The sequence below is a fragment of the Aulonocara sp. 'chitande type north' Nkhata Bay genome, linkage group LG7 (assembly GCF_057382095.1).
Source record: "Aulonocara sp. 'chitande type north' Nkhata Bay isolate Kocher_YH1m ecotype deep benthic linkage group LG7, A_spYH_male_GT1.1, whole genome shotgun sequence".
In the NCBI taxonomy this organism is placed as follows: domain Eukaryota; kingdom Metazoa; phylum Chordata; class Actinopteri; order Cichliformes; family Cichlidae; genus Aulonocara; species Aulonocara sp. 'chitande type north' Nkhata Bay.
In genome coordinates this window covers 36,195,058-36,213,225 of record NC_141350.1, presented here as the reverse complement: position 1 = coordinate 36,213,225, position 18,168 = coordinate 36,195,058, and the positions used below count along the sequence as shown (strand labels likewise).

Sequence of the window (18,168 nt, the reverse complement as noted above, 5' to 3'; positions counted from 1 at the left end):
ACTGCACAGGGTCTTGTGAACTCCACCCAAAAGCAAAATTTACTCACCACACACTTGTCCCAAATGATAGACATCCTCTCCTCAGTGCCATTCACACCCTCAGGAATCAAGCTGAAGTCATCTTTGCCCACAGCACGCTGGGCAGTGTTAAAGGGACAATGTGCACTTCCTGTCACCTGAAGGTCTCCACTATGTAATAAGTTTAGTACAAAAAAGACAGACAGGACTGTGTCATGCTCAGAGAAAAAGCACTGCTGACATTTTCTTTTTAACTTTGCCTATAACGTGTTTGCATCCAATTACCAGGAGAGCAGGGAGTTGAGATAGTCTGGTGTGGTCGGGTCAGGGCTCAGTGGAGGAGAGGTGACGTAAGCAGCCGCTTTGGCCCAATTCTTGCTCCAATAGTGTGAACCGTCTGTTCCCAGACTTGCAGTGATTGGCTCTCCATAGACAACAGTGCCTATAAAGACAAGTCCCATCATAGCATAAGATCCTATGTTCCTCACGTGCATGTCATGCGAACTCACGCAAAAGCTTCATTGCATCTATTTGTACTTATCTGTGTTTATTTTACCGTTTTCTGTGAAGTCTACTCTATAATTAATCTTAATCATAACATAAAATTGGGCTTAAATTTAATTTAGTTTCATATTATTGTGAAAATCCACTAATATTGTCTTTTTCCTCTCTGACGATGGGCAGTATCTTTATCTTAGTTCTCACCCTTCTTCCTGGCCTGAGCGATGACATCAGAAGCGCTCTTGCTCATCACCTTGGTGACATACAGCGGGCAGTTGGTCTGGTTGGCTACAGTCACAGAGCGGTTAACGGCCTCCGCCTCCACCTGGAATACAGAAGAGTTCACTTTAATAGATGGAGGTGATGACCTTTCTTATTCCTCTCTTCTTCATTTCAGTCTTCGTCATTTTAATGTGTGCACAACAGTATGTCAATGCCCTGGTGTTTTAGATATCACATGTATTTATAAAGGTAAATAACTTATATATAGTATATAAAATGAATAAATGAGGTGAATCAATTTAAGCTAAATATTAAGGAAATATCTAAGTATTCAGCAGCGAGCTGTAGCTTCATATTTAACTCATATTCTCCTTGCATAGCAACGCAGGTACAACAAGGTTAAACACTGAAGGGAGACGTTTTCTGACAGATTAAATGACAGAGAAAATGTTCCGAGGTGAAAAGCAATATGGAATTTAAAATTTTCTAGGTCAATTTATTGCAACATTTCAAGGTATTTTTCATTATTTTTATGTCTCTTTTTCCATGTATGACCATGGAAAATGGTCAAGATTTGATTAACCTGAGCAGGAGCAGCACTGCCATGACAATTTAACTTGTGCTTTTTCCCCTAAGGCCCCTAAGAAATCACTGCCTTCATCAGATGATAATTAGAAAAATACAGAAAACCTTAAGAAGAAAAACTGAGGAACTGATTTTAAAATAACATTGATTTATGCAGGGAGGATGTACTCAATTAAAGTGGCTTTAGGGCGTGATTATCTACATTCATCATGGGAAAAGGAGAAAGTTACAAAGATTATAAAGAAGTGAAAAATCCAGAGCCTCAAGGTAAAACTTTCAACGATTCAGACGCAGCAACGCTGAAGCCCGTAAAGGTCACATCCCCTACTGCGAAAAAACCCCAACAACTTGGAGATGAACCGATACGCTTTCCTCAAAGTCCAAGCAACATTTCACAGAGTTGTAGCTGTGACTCACCTCCTCAGGGCGGCTCAGCACGTGTCCTTCAGGCCCAGTGATCCCCTGCTCCAGCATCCTGCGCTGCTCCTAAACACACGCACATGAGCACACACAAAGCGCATTGGGAAATACGAGATGTTGAGTCATGTGCAGGTGGACGAATGTTTGTCATGACTGGCTTTGGCAGTGAAAACTAAGCAGCTCTGAGAATATCTATCCTCATCTGTTGGCTATTAACAGCTTAGCACTGAACATTTCGTCACAACTGAGAAGAAACTGATGTGTCACAGTCTTTGAGCTCAAAGTCCAGCTTTCAAGCGGTAACTCATAACCCTCAAAGCTTAGGGCGTTAAGATTCCATTTAATGCAAAAATCCTGCAGAAAAATCATGTCTGTTCATCTCCAGATGGCATCTTGTTATGGTATGAAGAGTCATACCTCAGCTACGATGTCACCATTCTCAGCGTGAACCTGGGCGATGGCTCCCAGATCGCGGATCACACTGAAAACCTCATACACCTGCAGCAAAGACAAAGACAGTAAAATTTTGAACTCCAGCACAGACCTAAAGTCTAGTTGTATCAATTGTTTTAGATGAAGAGGAACTCACAGCATGGGGGTTTTTTTTGCTTTTTTGATTTCCAGCAGTGATATATTGGAAAAATCTTTTCTTTTTAAGTCAGTGGGTCATTCAGACAATGTCTTTGTCTGAATGAATGTGACTAATTGGAAAAAGGGCTAACATCTGGTCTACCCTAGTATTTATTTGGTTTAAAAGATGGATTTAAAGTCTATAATTGAATAATTTTAGCAAACATAAGCTCTTTTTTCCACTATCAGTTGTGGGTAACTGATTGTGTAGTAATCTTTATTAGCGAGTCTCCCACAGTCTGAAGTTTAGGAAACACAGCGAGTTCACAGACAGAAGAAAAACTGTGGTGATGAACGAGTCATCATCCCCCCCAACCAGGACTGCTAAACATGCAACAATAAAAAGCCGTCAGAGTTTGACACGGAAGAGAAAATGATAAACTCTGGCTGCACCCAACTGCCAGCATTCCTCACACAGGTGCAAAGATCATCACAGATCTGTTTCAAAACTGCTTTCAGGTGGGATTAATTCATTTTCAGTCAGAAAGAGAGTTTGTGGCTTTCATTATCCTGTCGCTCTCCCAAGAGAAACACACAGGAAAATCAGCACGAGGGGAAGCCTAGCCAAGACAAACAGACTCGCACAGTAAGTCACGCTGTAGAGTGAGCGCGTGAGCCAAAATCAAGAGTAGGATATGACTTTTATGATAGTATTAGGTCAGATTTACTGTAGGCTTTCAATCTCTTTCTCTTCCTCTTTAGGTCAATACTTAATGCCTGTTTGTTGCCCTGGCGATCGGACAACAGTATATCTAATATCACCGCTGTAAGTATAAGCAGCCTTTAAGCTAAAAGAGTTTGTACAGAAGGGCTGTAGCATAATTCAATTTATTGTAGCACAATACAGAATATGCTGAAAAATTCAGTGACAACCTACCTGAGCATCAGTAAGCTGGAAAATATCCTTATAAGCCAGGTAGACCAGGAAAGAGTTAACACCTGAAAGGTTTAAAGCAGAAAAAAATACTAATCATTAACCAACTTAAATACGAAGTTCCTTGGTAGATGATGAACCCTAAGTTTGGATCATTTGAATGCAAGAAAACTATTGTGTAAAATAAGACCCTTTATTGTGGGTTTTTGCGTGTGTCTTGCTAAAAAGTGAGTAGAACATCTCTTTCTGATGCTTTCATTCTAAAAAGTTGCATTAAATGCATCACGTGCAGGCTGCTGCACTCAGGTTACAGGACTGATACTGACTGATGTTAATCTTTTTGCATCGAACAGATCTAAATATTAATTTTTCCAATCACGTTCCCAACGCGCAAATCTTTAATTCAAGATAATCAAACATGACTGTGGTTACGTGAGACGTACCGTGATCCTTCACGAGCGTCTCCATCTCTTCCTGGATTCCCTTGTGCCACTCGGTAATGTCGATATGCAGAGAGTAATCGCAGCAGGACTTGCTGTCGGCCCATTCACGCCACTGCTCGAAGGCTGACATAAGGCTGGTGCCAGGCTCAGGTAGCACATGGTCAACTAGACGCACACGCACACACACACACGCACACACACACACACACACACACACACACACACACACACACGGTTAAACAGCTACACAAATACAGGAACTCTGCTGTCTTGTATTTTATCTATCTTTTATGTTATGTTGTATCCAGGCCTAATGGACAATGATGTATTTCACGCCTGGCTGTATGAACATGTGGAACAAACTGATTTTTAAAAATGATCATATTTACACACCAGAGTCAGACCTGAAACTGTATGAAACGTGTCTGATTAGAAACCTTTCATATCTAGAGCAAGATGCAAACTCCAGGGCTAAACAGTGAATGCAGAAACTGCAGTTCCTGAAGTGGCCACTTTAGGCTTTCCCCAAAACACATTCTTAATAGAGTTCAATGCTAAAATGCCCAACTTTACATTTGCTATTTTTCCTCTTTGATACATATGTATGTAGACTGAATGTCTTTGTAAGGTCCTGTGTTCCTCCTCTCATCCCCAAATGGTCACAGCAGATGGCTGACCCTCCTTGAGCCTAGTCCTGCCGCAGGTTTCTTCCTGTTATAAGGGAGTTTTTCCTTCCCACTGGCGCCAAGTGTTTACTGATGGGGGTTGTTTGATTGTTGGGATTTTCTCTGTATTATTATAGTCTTTACCATATAATATAAGGCCCCTTGAGGAAACTGTTTTTCTGATTTGGCACGATATAAATAAAAGTGAATTAATAGAATTTTTTAAACTCGCGTTTAAATTTAACAACGCTCACAAGGTCAATATAAGAAGTCTATGTTTGAGTTTTGGTGAGTGAAATTCTAATACTATTATATTTACGATTTAGCAGGTATCTATTGTGTGAAAGCCCTGCTAACTAATATCATCACAAATCCCTCCAAAACATTGTCCCTACTGGCTCCAAGAAAAACCCAACAACCTAACATGACTATTACCAGTGAGTGAGTGGTGTCAAGGTGGCTAAAATGTACCTTTTATATGTAGTCTGTAGTTAAGATTGGATTCAGATGCCTTTAATTAAGCCTAAACTACATTGAATAGAGCATTTCATTATAGAAATCATCTCTATTTGGCAAGTGTCACCAGGCTGCAGGATGTTACACACCAATTCCAGACCTGACTAAGCCCCTAAGAGGAGCTACAGCAATCGGCTTTTAGCTTGGGGTAAAAAAGGCATGCAGTGTGAGTATGTTTTGCTGCCAGGAGGAGGATGGTGTTCCTGTTGAGTCAGCAGAGGGAGGGCCAGTGTGACATTTACAGTTCAAGTTTTCATTTAGCTTTGTTTTCTTTGCTCATTACGTCAACTCTTTAAATTTGTATGTAAATTTAAAAATAACATTACCATTAAACCAATGTAAGAACCAAGATTTGCTGTTACATTATATTTACGATATTTTGTTAGAAAAAAAAATCACTGATAAAACACAGGGTAAGAGTTTGGGTTTTTTTTTTTTTAAATCTGGGTACAACTTGAAACTGACTCCAATGCCCTGTTTAAAAACTATGTCTAGGACAAACCAAGCCATAACAAAACTACAGATAGATGGTAACTCAAAGGAAGTAGAAAGAAATTCCTGCGGACAAGTTTTCAACTAATGCTTAAACTCTTAACTTGAGCTTAACGACTTTGAAGTGCAAGGGAAACGAGCCCAAGGAGAAGAAAATCTGGGCTTTGCAAGCACCATTAAGAAATTCAGAATACTACAACTACAACAGGCCAAAATTACATAAACAGGGTGTATAAAATAATAGCAAACAAACTACAGAGTCTGTCTGTCTCTTTGGAAACTTCCTGACACAGTATGTACAGCAATCAGCACCTCATGGCTCAGAGTGCTCCGACCAGATGGATGGGTTCATATTTTGGCTTGCTCATGAGCAGGCCTGGCACGCTTCCTGTTCTCATTAAGACATGTTCAATTAGGGCCAATCAGTAAATGAAGAATCACTGCGGGGAAAAACCCACCACAGACACACTCAGCTTCCTTTCACTCACACAAAGCTTTCAGACACCAACTTTAACCCATTTCTGAATCTTCTGTTGCAGACAGCAGGGGCTTTGTGCTCAGCAACTCACTGATCATGGTGGTGCCTCCGGCCAGCGCCGCCTTGGAGCCCTGGTAGAAGTCATCAGCGGCGGTCATGCCCCGATCGGGCATCTGGAAACGAGTGTGCACATCGATGCCACCGGGCATCAGCATCCGACCATGGGCATCGATGGTTTTTACCCCACCGGGCACAATGAGGTTTTCCCCGATTTGTCTGAGTTAAAGAGAAAAGCAACATTTAAACTGCTGATTACACCACCCTTAGTAATTTTAGAAAGCAGAATTACAAATGAATTAGTCATTTTAATTTCATTAATTACATTTACTATTTTTTAGTAATTAGTGGTTTCATATACTTATGGGTTAGGGTAGTAGTTTTTGAGTATGTATCAATGCTCATCATTTTCTTTGTGGCAGTTTCCATTACGCTCTGCAAAAAAGTAATTAACTTCTTACTCACAACTTTTCCTGTTTTGTATAGCAAACACAGTCAAAACTAAAAACTGACTGCATTGTCAGCTTTCTCCAGGGCCGTCTGATAAAAGCCAGACTTGAGAAAAAATATCTGTCCTGCATTGCTAGAGCTCATCATCATAAATAAATCATCCTACTCAGTCACTTTTGGCACTAAAACAGCTTAGTTTCATGACGATTAACCTAACGAATTTACAGAAAAGTTATAATGACAAGCTAAAAAAGTGATCAGAATTGTAGTATGGCAGTGCTGGTTTCATTTATTGGTAACTTTGACATTAAACACTGAAGATTTTATATGGCAATAATGACAAGTTTACTTTTCACTCTGCAAGAAGAATGTATTATTTGTGGTGCTATTTAGAGGTAATTGTATATCATAGTGAGATTATGGTGAGATGAGTAGTAAACTCTACTTGCTGCAGAGGAGGCCCTTAGTTAGTTTGTAGTGATTCAGCCGAGAGCTTCAAACATGGACATGGTAAAAGTTGGGTTTTTAATAAACTGCCGGCAGCTTAAAGGAAAACTCACTTGATGACTCCATCCTCCATATAGATGTCGGCACAGAAGGACTGGTCATCATTCACAATCTTGGCCCCTTTGATCAGGAGACGGTCGCTCTGGAAAACAATAAAGAAGGTGAATTGCTGCACATTTTTGTTTAAAAAAACAGCTTGAGTTAATCTGTAGGAATAACAACCCTGTAAAAGACATGGATTTATAGCCGCCTATAAAAATACGCTTACAAGGGTGAGTATCCGATTTGGCTCAACTGGATGCTGGATTAAGGGCATTTGATGAAAGACGTTTTGGGAAATGTCACTTCAAGGAGTGGATTGGCAACAATCACAGCAAAACATAAATACTGGCTCTGCTTGGCCTTTTTAGGCTGCCGTCTGATAAGGAACACATGGCTGTGCATTGTCTCTCAGCTGACACTGGCTTTCCTATTCTGCAAACACACACGCATACAGATATCTGTAAACACACTGTACACACTCTTAATACTCTAACACACTGATCCGGTGGGGGTGGCTGATTGGAGGGGCAGGGGGTAAAAGAGTATTAAGAGCTGGGATGTTTGGACCAGCACCAGCTTTTTTTGTGTGTGGATGTTTTCACTGTGACACTGTTTATGTCAGGCTGGCGGTGGAAAGACATTGTGAAAAGAAGATGAATACGGACAAAGAAAAGACGTTAATCTAAGGAGGGGACTGGATTCAAACAGTCTGACTGCTTTAAAATGGGATTAGTGAACATCTGCAGTACACAAAGCATTATCTCCAAATTAAGAAGAACAACAAACTTCTAGATCCCTGTGCTGAGAGCAAAGAGAGGGCCCAGTGCATTTTCATCACCGCTCCTCTCACTGGTGGATCACTTGATCTTTGCTTTAAAAGCAAAATTAAGGAAATCATTCACTGCTCGGACAATAAAGACAGCAGCCCGCCTCCAGACACACCCATCTGCCCCCTTCATGTGGTCGAATTATCGCACAAACAGACGTGAGAGAGAACCAATCAGGCCACTGAGCGTGTAATCAATCATCCATGCCTGCTGCCGTGCCACTTGTCTCTATGCTGGAGAGAGGACGGGGAGGAGGGGGGAGTCTACCACCTCCACAGTCCCTCCTTCGAGCCACCCCGGGGAGGCCCTGGCCCTCTCTCCAAGAAAGGGAGTGGCAGCTATGTCACAAGGGCTCCAGCGTTCCCCCTTCTAACAAAGGCTGCTCTGTTTGAGGCGCTGCCACTGGCTGCTGCCAGGCCAGCAGCTTCAGCCCAGAGGACAACTGCTGTGCTGCAGGCAGCACAAACCATAAGCCAGCTCTGTAAAATATTACCTAATAGGTTGTTTATATAACACAGCCACATATGTAGAAATAACGCAAACTTATTTAGCTCACTTAAAAAAATAAATAAATAAACTGAATATCTTTTAGCTTAGTATGTAAACAGACCAAGTTGGTCTATTTGGTGGTTTTAATGACCAACATTCAATATTTACTACAGGAAAGTCTTAAAAATATAAACAGATTAATGGTTTAAAAAAAATGATGGATGTTGCAAAGAAACGCTCCATAAATATGCACTTCTTTTGCATAACTTTAGTGCTGTTGCAGGGGGAAAATTTTGACTGGGACCAACAATGCCATTCATAACCAGACCCCAGTGTGAAGGACCTCAGCTGTTTTTTACTAGCAGAGGTAAATGCAGCCTCAAGATGGCTGCCCAATAATTTCAGTTTCATAGTCTTCAGCTTTGACGGCCACTGACTCAAGTGATGTCCATCAGATCCGCAGTTCCCTCAGGAGCCACAAAAGCTTTAAACCCTTTTCCATGTACAGTAGTACCCCTGAATAGGAAAAAACAAAGTCCTCACACAATGATCTCAGATATATATACCTATCCAAATTTCCTTATGACTGCTTTTGAAGCATTTTTTTCCTCACATGTGTACTAACGTTTCACATATTAGCAATACCCCGTATTCTTCTGGATGAAATATAGAATGGAGTAAAGTACACAGTAAAACAACTTCAGCTGACTGCAGCAGCTTCTGGAAAATGCCTTGCAGTTGTCATCTGAAAGGTGTGGCCACACTCTGACAGCAGTGATGGAACTAATGCAGATAGATCATGTGGTAATCTTCGATCTGTGTGGAACAGAGTGCTCTGGTTGAGCGACTGGCTTCGCTCCAGCCCGCTGCTGGCCCGTTTTCCTCCCAACAACTGCTTTGAAATATGCCGTTACATCATGCGCCCCGTCATGACTGTCATTATCACATTACTCACTGAACTTTGCCAAGACACTGCAGCCCTTCTCACAAAATTGCACCTATTGCGCTGTTTCATATAGAGCTGTATTTGCAGAACAATTAGTGTCCCTGAATCCAGAACCGTGCTTTAAAATAATTCAATTGTTTTAAAGCTCGCAGGGGTCGTGTGACAGAGCGTGTGATTGTACTGGATCTGTGCCAAGCATGACAGTGACCTTTCCTTCGTGGGAACTTTTTCAGAGCTCACAAACAGGATGTGGATAAAGCTCAATGGGCCCACTGTTACTAAACTACTGTGTTTACATTCCAGGCTACAACCTACAACCTTACTGAGATTGCATACAAGGCAAAAACAGTTCAATGAGCATTAAAAAAACCCTGATCTGTAACGTAATTAGGACACTTATAAAAACAATCACTGAATATTTTGTTTAACACAGTAACTTTCCTCAACCTCCTTCACCTCTGTTTCCTCAAACAAAACATCCTGGACTAGTGTAATACTTTCGGCATAGTGGGCGGAGCATGGAGACAGAGCATAAATAAGTCCCACCCACACCAAAGGGGCAAACAGTTCATGGCTCCTTTTCTATCTGCTGATAGATGCCAAAAAACTGCAGTGCAGTGGGACGCAGTATCAACAGAGCCTAAAACTGAGCCCTCCAGAAAACAGGAGTGAACACGTGACTCAAACTGTGGGCTAATGAAGCTCAGAAGCCTGCTGTGTTGTCTGTCTTTTGTTAATGATAAGTGTCAGTTTTAGACAAATTTATTTCCTTAAGTATTATGAGATTGTCTGCAACTTTAATTACTGTGAAGTGTGGATAATTTAGATATCTATGACTAATGTTTTGTTTGTGTTTATTTGTTTTACCTTAGCTATAAGAGCTTGTGACTGGAAGGGGCAACGTCCAGAGCTGAAACAACAACTCCAGTTCGTCTCTGTGCCTCCTGAGGCTCAAGTCAATCCCCACAGACTTCTATATTAGAGAACTGAAGTGCACATTTACAGCTGGGTACAAAATATAGTTTTGTCCTCTATGGATTCCTTCCTCCTTCATAACAACTCTGAGTGGCAGGAATTTCTTTGTAAATCATCTATCTGGGTGTGTGTTTGCATTTGGTGCCTTTGTAATGTAATACCTGAATAATATTAACCCTCACTATTATGTACTGACGATACCAGAAGTTCTTGGGGGGGTTGTACTTATCTTCTTGAGTGAAAGTCTAGTTAGGGCTAATTAGCCAATGTACCCTCAGTGTACTTTGCTACGAGCTCTGGGTAGTGACTGAGCAAAAGAATGAGATCGCACATACAAATAACCTCCCTTAGAGATACAGTGAGGAGTTTGGTCATTCACAAGAGACAAAGAGTAGCGCAGCCACTCCTCCACACTAATATGAGCCAGCTGAAGGGGAGGAGGTTGCTGGGGGAGAGGGAGGTCTGGGTTTCTCTAATTAGACTGCTGCCCCCACAAGCTGGACTTAGATAAGTGATAGAAGCTGGATGGATTCTATCTGAAAGCCATTAGAAAAGACTTCCAGTTCTATAGAAGTATACGAGAGAAAAAAAGGTATTTTGGGTCATATTAAATCTGTTATGTAAGTATTGGTCATATCATGCATCAACATTGATATGGTATAAAGCGGCACGCTTGTTGACAATCATAAATCATTAACCAGTAAGGTTGCAATAGATGACATCGCAGCAGCTACTTTCATCTTTTACACTTTTGATGACTCCAATCTTTGATCCATAAGGTAACTTCCAGTTCCAAAAAAACCCAACATGGTGATGGACAAAACACTGATGTTGAAGCTTAACAGTGTCGAAAACCAACAATTGATGACTATGTCCATTTTTTTTAATATCCATGCTGTTAACACATTGCTGGCATTAGATTTTAAATAGCTCTAACATAGAAATATCTCATTTTTAATCCATCTGCAGGCATGTTGTTAGCACTTTAACCCCGAGATGTATATTGTGGATCAGTTTTTCCATCCAGTAGGGATCACTTTAGAATATCTCATACACTCTGTTTCTAAATATCATTAAAGTATATCAGCTGGATTCACATTGGATTAAATAAAACTGAATTTTACATGGAAAGAGATCAAGAAACAAGTCCCAGCAAGGCTGGTAAACTCTGCATATCATGGTTAGCCATCAGCAAAATAACAAAGTATAAAACAGACAGGTTAGTAAAAATCTGTCTTGTTCTCTGTCACACTATCAGCACAGCAGGAAAGCCTGTGTCTAAAGATAAATTTTTTCAGAAATGTTGTTTCTGTCGTTATGTTTAGCTGCTAAATGTATGCTTTACTCACCAGATGATCACTAGATGGGCCTTTTTCTCATTTAGTTAGAGGGGTATGGACTCTGCAGTGCTTTGGGGCGTAAAAACAATGAATTAAAAGCTCTACGAAGCTAAGGAGAAGTGTAGATTTACATAATACTTCTCATGAGGTTATGAGAGATCCTTATAATTTTTACAGGTATTATTAATAACGTAAAACATTGTGCTTAAGAAAAAGAAACAGACTGGGTATAATGGAAAGCAGAGGTAATGGTTTTGTTAAATCACCAACATCAATCAAATGCTGCGATTATTAAAATCCTGACATTAATAAACCACAGCACCATACGGAGGAAAACTAAGACCCTCCACAGGAAGAGAAGAGAAGCCTGGGTACTCAAACTGCTGACTTTCATAAAATCAGGGCAAAATCAGCTTGGGTGCAGTGAAAACGTCTGCCAGTGTTAGACGTAACCCGGCAACATTGTATGTTGTTGTCCAAATGGAAGATATCCTGGAAACAGTTAAGTCAGGTGGAGAAGGCTGCCAGGTCAGACATGCAGCATTATGATTTATATTTGTCCTGGATTAGTCAAAAAACAGCCCGCTGCTAAAATCATCTCCATACATGTTCAGGCAACCACTGGGAAAACACTCTGCTCCTTCAAAATAAAGTGCAAAACAGGAAATAAAGTAATTCCCAGAAATAGTCATCTGCACATTAATGACATGAAAAAACAGATACAAAATTTTTCTAAGTAGTCATTTCTGTTTTATTTATAAAACACACTTGATGCATTGGATGAATGTGATTCTTCCTTTGATGCAAGAAATTCCACTTTTACTTTATTTTCATGATGACTGATCACCATGTTTTTAATTGTTTTAGCCTCTTAATCCATAAAAACACTCTTCTTTGCTATTAAAACTTGCTCATTTAGTTTGAAAAGTCTCTTAAATTGCTCTGTTATCCTCCCACATTCACAGGAAATGAAAATATGACATTCTTTATTTCTCTGAAAATTTGACTTAAAAACTTTTTTCCACTAACTCATAACTTAAACCCCTACCACTGAAATAGAAAGTAAACTAGCCTAAATTCCCAATTGAAATGCAAAACTAAATTTAAACTTTCTCTTTGACTACAAAATTGTTTAATTAATCTCAAACTTGAAAAAGAATACATTCATTGACCTTTTTCCTGTGACATAGCGCAGCCGGAGGAGCTGCGATACTGTTGCTCAACAGCATTCCCCTCTGCTCAGCAGCTGAATAACAGCAGAGTTGATACATGCTGTACAGTCTCCCTGACTTCTGGCTTTATGAATGGGGGAATTCGGGATGATCCTGAGAGGTGGGGGGAATAAAAGAAAAGGAAAAAAAAAACAAGGTTGAGTCAGTGGGTGGCTGATTAGGAGCGTAGTGTGATGTGTGAAGAGAAGGCACTCCGGGCTGTGTTGCAGGGTGAGATAGCTGCGTGAACTCACTCCAGCCACGTTTGAAGTGACTACACATGCACTGCACTGTCACCAGAGACACTGCTCTACTAAAGGTATGTTATAGTAGCACACTACTTAATGATCCTTCATTTGCTGAGGATTGTAGCCACTGAGACTTTAATCCAGGACAGTCTTATAATAGCCTCGCTCTATTTTTACCTCATTCACTGGAGCTGCATTTAAACAGCCTTCTTGTTCTTGATTTACTTTTATCTGTATTTATAGCCTTCACTGAAATAACTCACCCTCATTCTAGAGCTGAAAGAGTCAATCAATCAATAAATGCATCAAAGGAAATGTAACTGATTGAACCATTTTTTCTGCTTACTAATCAGTTATGTTTTCATCAAGCAAAAATGAGAAAATATTTTTCCACTTGCAGCATCTCAAGTGCAAACATTACTCCGGTTTTCTTTTCAGGGATTCTTTTTGAATCTGTTCATTTGTTTTCTGATGGATCGACTCTGGGTTTAATCTTTCGAATGCCAGCATGAAGAGTGATAAGCATCTATTAAAGGTTCTGCTCAAGCACCAGTTTAAAGGCCAAATATAGTCTGTCCACAGTGACACAAAACAGAACAGACTGCAGAATCAGCACATTTGAACTTTATAAATTGATCACATTCCTAATAAATGACACAACTTGTTGACGGACTAAATATTTAACTGTTTCACCACCAAAACTGTCAACTGCGACAATACTAGTTGTAGAAAGTGATAGAACGTCTTTAAATTTGAGGCGGTTCGGGCATCTTAAAGACTCCTGGGTGCCTCCTAGGTGAGGTTTTGTGGGCATGTCCAACTGGTAAGAGATCCCAGATCAGGGCAGACCCAGGACACACTGGAGATATCATCTCTCTCAGGTGGCTTGGCAATGCTTTAGTAAAGCTAGAGCCGGTGCTTGGGAGAGGTGGTCTGAGCATCTCTGCTTAAACCCATCAGAAATTGAAGGAGTGGATGATATGTTGTAGACTCCAAAATTCATATTTAATGGCTAATAACATTTTAAAAAATAAACAGTGTCAGCCCTGCTTGGCTAGTTGTTCAGTTTCAATGATCTTGTTGTATGAATCTGGTTCTGAAGTCACACAGAAGCACCAAGTCCAGGTGGTGAACTTGCAGAGGTTCATTCATATTTGATGAGAGCCGCCCTAAGTCTGTCCCTGTCTGTGCAGCTGACCCATGTCCATCTGGCTAAACTGTTCTATGGAGCCCAGTGCTCCACCCAGTTCAATGAAAATATTCAAATTCAGTAAAATATGTAATTCATACTGATTTGAGTGGTCTATGAAGAAAGGTGCGGAAGGCAAGGGGCTCATTTGCATCTACTTCAGCATTTGCTGTTTACTTTTAATTCAGTGTAACCTTCATTTCCTCTTGAGTGTCTTTTTGGTTTAATAAGGTCATCCATGCCTCCTAATAATGCCTTTTCAGGTCCACGGGAACCAACCAGAATGCTACTTTCCAGCATCTACAGTTTACAGTTCCAGTAACATCTTCCTCACATTCTCCTCTGATCCCTCTGCTAGATCTTCAAGAGATCCCCTCTGACTCTGACTCATTTCTTATGTCTTTCATGCTCTGTTTAAGAATAGACAGTCTATCCAGTTAGGTCTGACTACAACACCCACTAATCCTCTGATCTTTCCACCATCCATCTGCTGTGTCTCAAGCAGTTAAGAGAGAGAACTGAGGAAAATTATTCACGTGAGAGGTTGCCAGTTATCACCAAGTGATGCATGATATTAACACAGAGGAGAATTTTTCATATTATTGCTAGAAATATATATTAAGCATCAATCTTTCCATGATGTGGATCTGCTTCAGTGTACGTACATAGAGACGTGTGTCTCTTTTAAAGAACTATTATTTCAGTTAAATCTGAAGTTGATGAGAGCTACATGAACAGTCAACCACTTAGACACTCCAATTACAGTTTGCTTTGGCTACCATGACACAAAAGGCTAACAGCTCTGCATAATGTGGGTCAGGCCGTGGCTCTGAAATAACTCTGGCAGAGAAAGCTCCAATCAATCGATTAGCTGATCAAAAGAAAACTTTATTGAATAAAACAATTCTTATAATCTACTAATCAGCACATATCTCAGAGACAACCCGTGACCATAATCATGCTTGTGCTATGATCTCCTCAGACTGAAGAGGTTTTCCTAGCTTGGTGAAACCTTTGGGGAGCGTGGGCCTGCTAGATAACAGGATAATGATGCTTCATATCCTGCTGCTTGAATGCTTTGTTTAGTAAGTCCACAATTAGAAGGTGCAGATCCATCTGTATGGCTTTCAAACAGGCTCTTCTGGGTCACTCTTCACCATTGTTTCAGCTCATTGACATCAGGATGAAAAGGCAGTGACCTCCTCCCTGATCAGCTCTGCCTATATGCATCTTCCCTTCATTACACAGCTGAAAGACAGGCATGGAAGGAAATAGGACCCACTGTCCCCTCCCTTCCCTGGCTCCCCTCCCATCCCCTCCCTATTCTCCACTTTCCATTGAAGCACCACATCCCTGCAGCTTCGCTATGAATTCGGGGAAATAATCTGCTCCACAATGACACACTGAATGTATCTTAAAGCCTTTTGTGCCTTCTAAACGGCTATATATATATATCTCTAAATATAGAGAGATATATGTATAGATAGATATATATATATATATCAAGGATGGCTTTAAAAAAGGAAAAGACGCTAAGGTTAAAAGAAACAGCCGGGTACTGAGCCGTGGAGCGGATGCAGGGAAGCATTTGCTCCACCAGTTGGTGTGCAGTGATACCCGGCCACCAGACACAGTCTAACAAAGACCACCGGCGTGAAATCTCAACTGTCATGCATGGCACGGAAGAAGAAATGCAGGGGTGGCGTGAATGTGCACAAACAATGGATACTCTAATGTAAAGCGAGAGCTCGGGTTTATCCGGACATAAGCACTTGTCGCAAAGATGCTGCAAAAAAATAAATAAATAAATAAAAACACGAAAATTTCAGCCTCACCATACTATCGCTGGCCTCACTGATTTCTCGACCCTCGTGTGCTTTCGATCTCACAGCGAAACAGAAAACCATCTACAAAACGCTTTTATTTTATTTTGGAATTTCTTTTAGGAGATCAACTCTTGCGCCATTGCCCTGGATCGTCGAGGAGCGCAGCGGCGCAGGGACCATGCCGCCCCGGTGACATCCTGCAAACACACCCCGCAGGCCCACACCAGCCAGGCTGGACCCACTCACTGCCACTCCAAACGTGAAAACACCCGAGCACTCACTGTGATGCGGGGAATGTTCTTTTTGCCTTGGTAGCCAGACATCTTCACCGGTGTTTCGTGTGCGCCGCAGACCGCTAGAAATGCAAACGGGACGGATTACCGCTGGCTGCCGGGCTGTAGTGAGGATGATGGTGATGAAGATAAATAGGGGGGAAGACTACACAGACACGGGTGATCTGCAGGAGGCCACAGACGTGAAGAATCAAACTATCGCTCAACTCCGGATCCTGGCAGCCTCCCGGTCTCCGCCGATGCACCAAACCGTTCCTTCCCAGACGGAGTCAGACAAGAGGGGAGGGAGGGACCGCTCGAGAGCCTCTTCCCAATAAAAGAACCCCACGGAGCATGCGCAGAGCCTCGCCCTGCTCCATTGACAGCAGAGAAGCACACTAATGCCATCAATTGCTTTCGCCGGATTAGGGAAGGCAGGCAAGCAGGGAGTGCAGCCTGCAAACATCCACCGAAGGAACAAATGAAGAAACAGCCAGCAGCCATCTTACCTCATATTATCTGCTGTGTGTCTGAAGGTGGGGGTGTTATTAGAGCGAGCAAGAGCTCAGGCTCAGGCAGGGTGACGTGATTTCACCTGTTTCCAGATCTGATCAACTTGAATGGTTCTCAATACAAGTTGGGATTACAGCACTATTTGAGAAATGGGTAAACCTGGAATCACGGGAATGGAAATTTGGCCTTTTGTGTGTTTGGCAAATGCTGACAGACAAAATAGTCCGACATTGTTCGAGATTTACTTAGTGTTTGCATTTTTATTTTTAATCAAAGACCGATCGAGAAGACTTCACTTCATAGTAAAAGAAATGTGATAAACTCTGCTTTCATTTTTAAAATGTTCTTCCTCAGTACACAGTTAACTTTATTATTTATCTATAACAGGTTAAAGCAGTGTAAGATTACCAAAAGTAGTCAATTGAGCTTAACCAGATATATTTTGTACTCAGAGGCTCTCCGCTAAATTTTGTTTTGTGCTTATTTATAAATAGAAAAAATATGTATTTGAACTGACACAGTTCCTTTAAGACCAAAGTTTGAAAACCGTTTGTAGTTTTTATGTCTGTGTTTACACCTGATTTTAAAATGCATTCTGGGAAATAAGATTATTAGTAGACAGCAGCAAATATACACTCATTAGACACTTTATTAGGTAAACCTGTTCGGTTGCTTGTTCACTCAAATATATAATCAGCTGATTACATGGCAGCAAGTCAACCCACTGAGGCATGTTGACATGGTCAAGATGACCTGCTGAAGTTCAAACCGAGCATCAGGATGAGAAAGAAAGGTGATTTAAGTGACTTTGTGACTTTGATTGTTGGTGCCAGACAGGATGGTATCGGCATTAAGAAAACTGCTCACTCCCACAAACCCATCTCCAGGGTTTACAGAGAATAGTCCAAAAACAGAAAAAAAATCAGAGATCTGAGAAGAACGCATCAAACTTTAAAGCAGAAGACCACGCTGCTTCTGCCAGCTAAGAACTGGAAGGTAAAGCTACAGTTTGGCTTACTAAAATTAAACAATGGAAGATTAAAAAATGTTGCCTTGACTGATAAGCCTCGACTTCTGCTGTGACATCCAAATGTTAGGGTCCAAATTTGGTGTATACGCTTAAAGCATGGCCTCCACGGTCTTCCGCTAGGCATAAGGATTCTTTGTGGAACAGTAGATTCACATCATGATGTGCAGCTGATCAGCCACAGGACTTACCAAAGTAGTCTGTAATGCTTTTGTCTTGATGTGTCCCTGACAAGGATGTAACAGGAAAATATGTCATTAGTGCAGCATGTGGTGTTTCTTTTTTTTAATGCCATGGACACGGATGACATTTTCCTGCCAGTCTCAACAGCTGCTATAACCATTACTTTGTTTTCTTAATGTGCAAGGGAGAGAAAAGGGACAGTGTCCTTTAACCTTCCAGTGG

At 41.1% G+C, this 18,168-nt stretch overlaps 1 protein-coding gene across 2 annotated transcripts in view; it reads right to left on the bottom strand.

Moving 5' to 3' along the window:
- Window positions 1–18,168, bottom strand: part of dpysl2b (dihydropyrimidinase like 2b) — a 29,385-nt gene that overhangs the window by 8,754 nt on the left and 2,463 nt on the right. The window contains exons 1-10 of one of the 2 annotated variants that reach the window (XM_086300235.1): window positions 16,233–16,588; window positions 6,912–7,000; window positions 5,936–6,120; window positions 3,694–3,858; window positions 3,254–3,315; window positions 2,164–2,244; window positions 1,744–1,812; window positions 724–844; window positions 304–460; window positions 48–189 (exon numbers count right to left, since the gene is read on the bottom strand). In XM_086300235.1, coding sequence (XP_086156361.1) covers window positions 48–189; window positions 304–460; window positions 724–844; window positions 1,744–1,812; window positions 2,164–2,244; window positions 3,254–3,315; window positions 3,694–3,858; window positions 5,936–6,120; window positions 6,912–7,000; window positions 16,233–16,274 — 1,113 coding nt within the window. In that variant the 5' untranslated portion in view covers window positions 16,275–16,588. Of the gene's footprint in view, window positions 1–47; window positions 190–303; window positions 461–723; window positions 845–1,743; window positions 1,813–2,163; window positions 2,245–3,253; window positions 3,316–3,693; window positions 3,859–5,935; window positions 6,121–6,911; window positions 7,001–16,232; window positions 16,589–18,168 lie in introns of those variants that run through there. The other variant, XM_086300234.1, reaches the window with a different exon arrangement.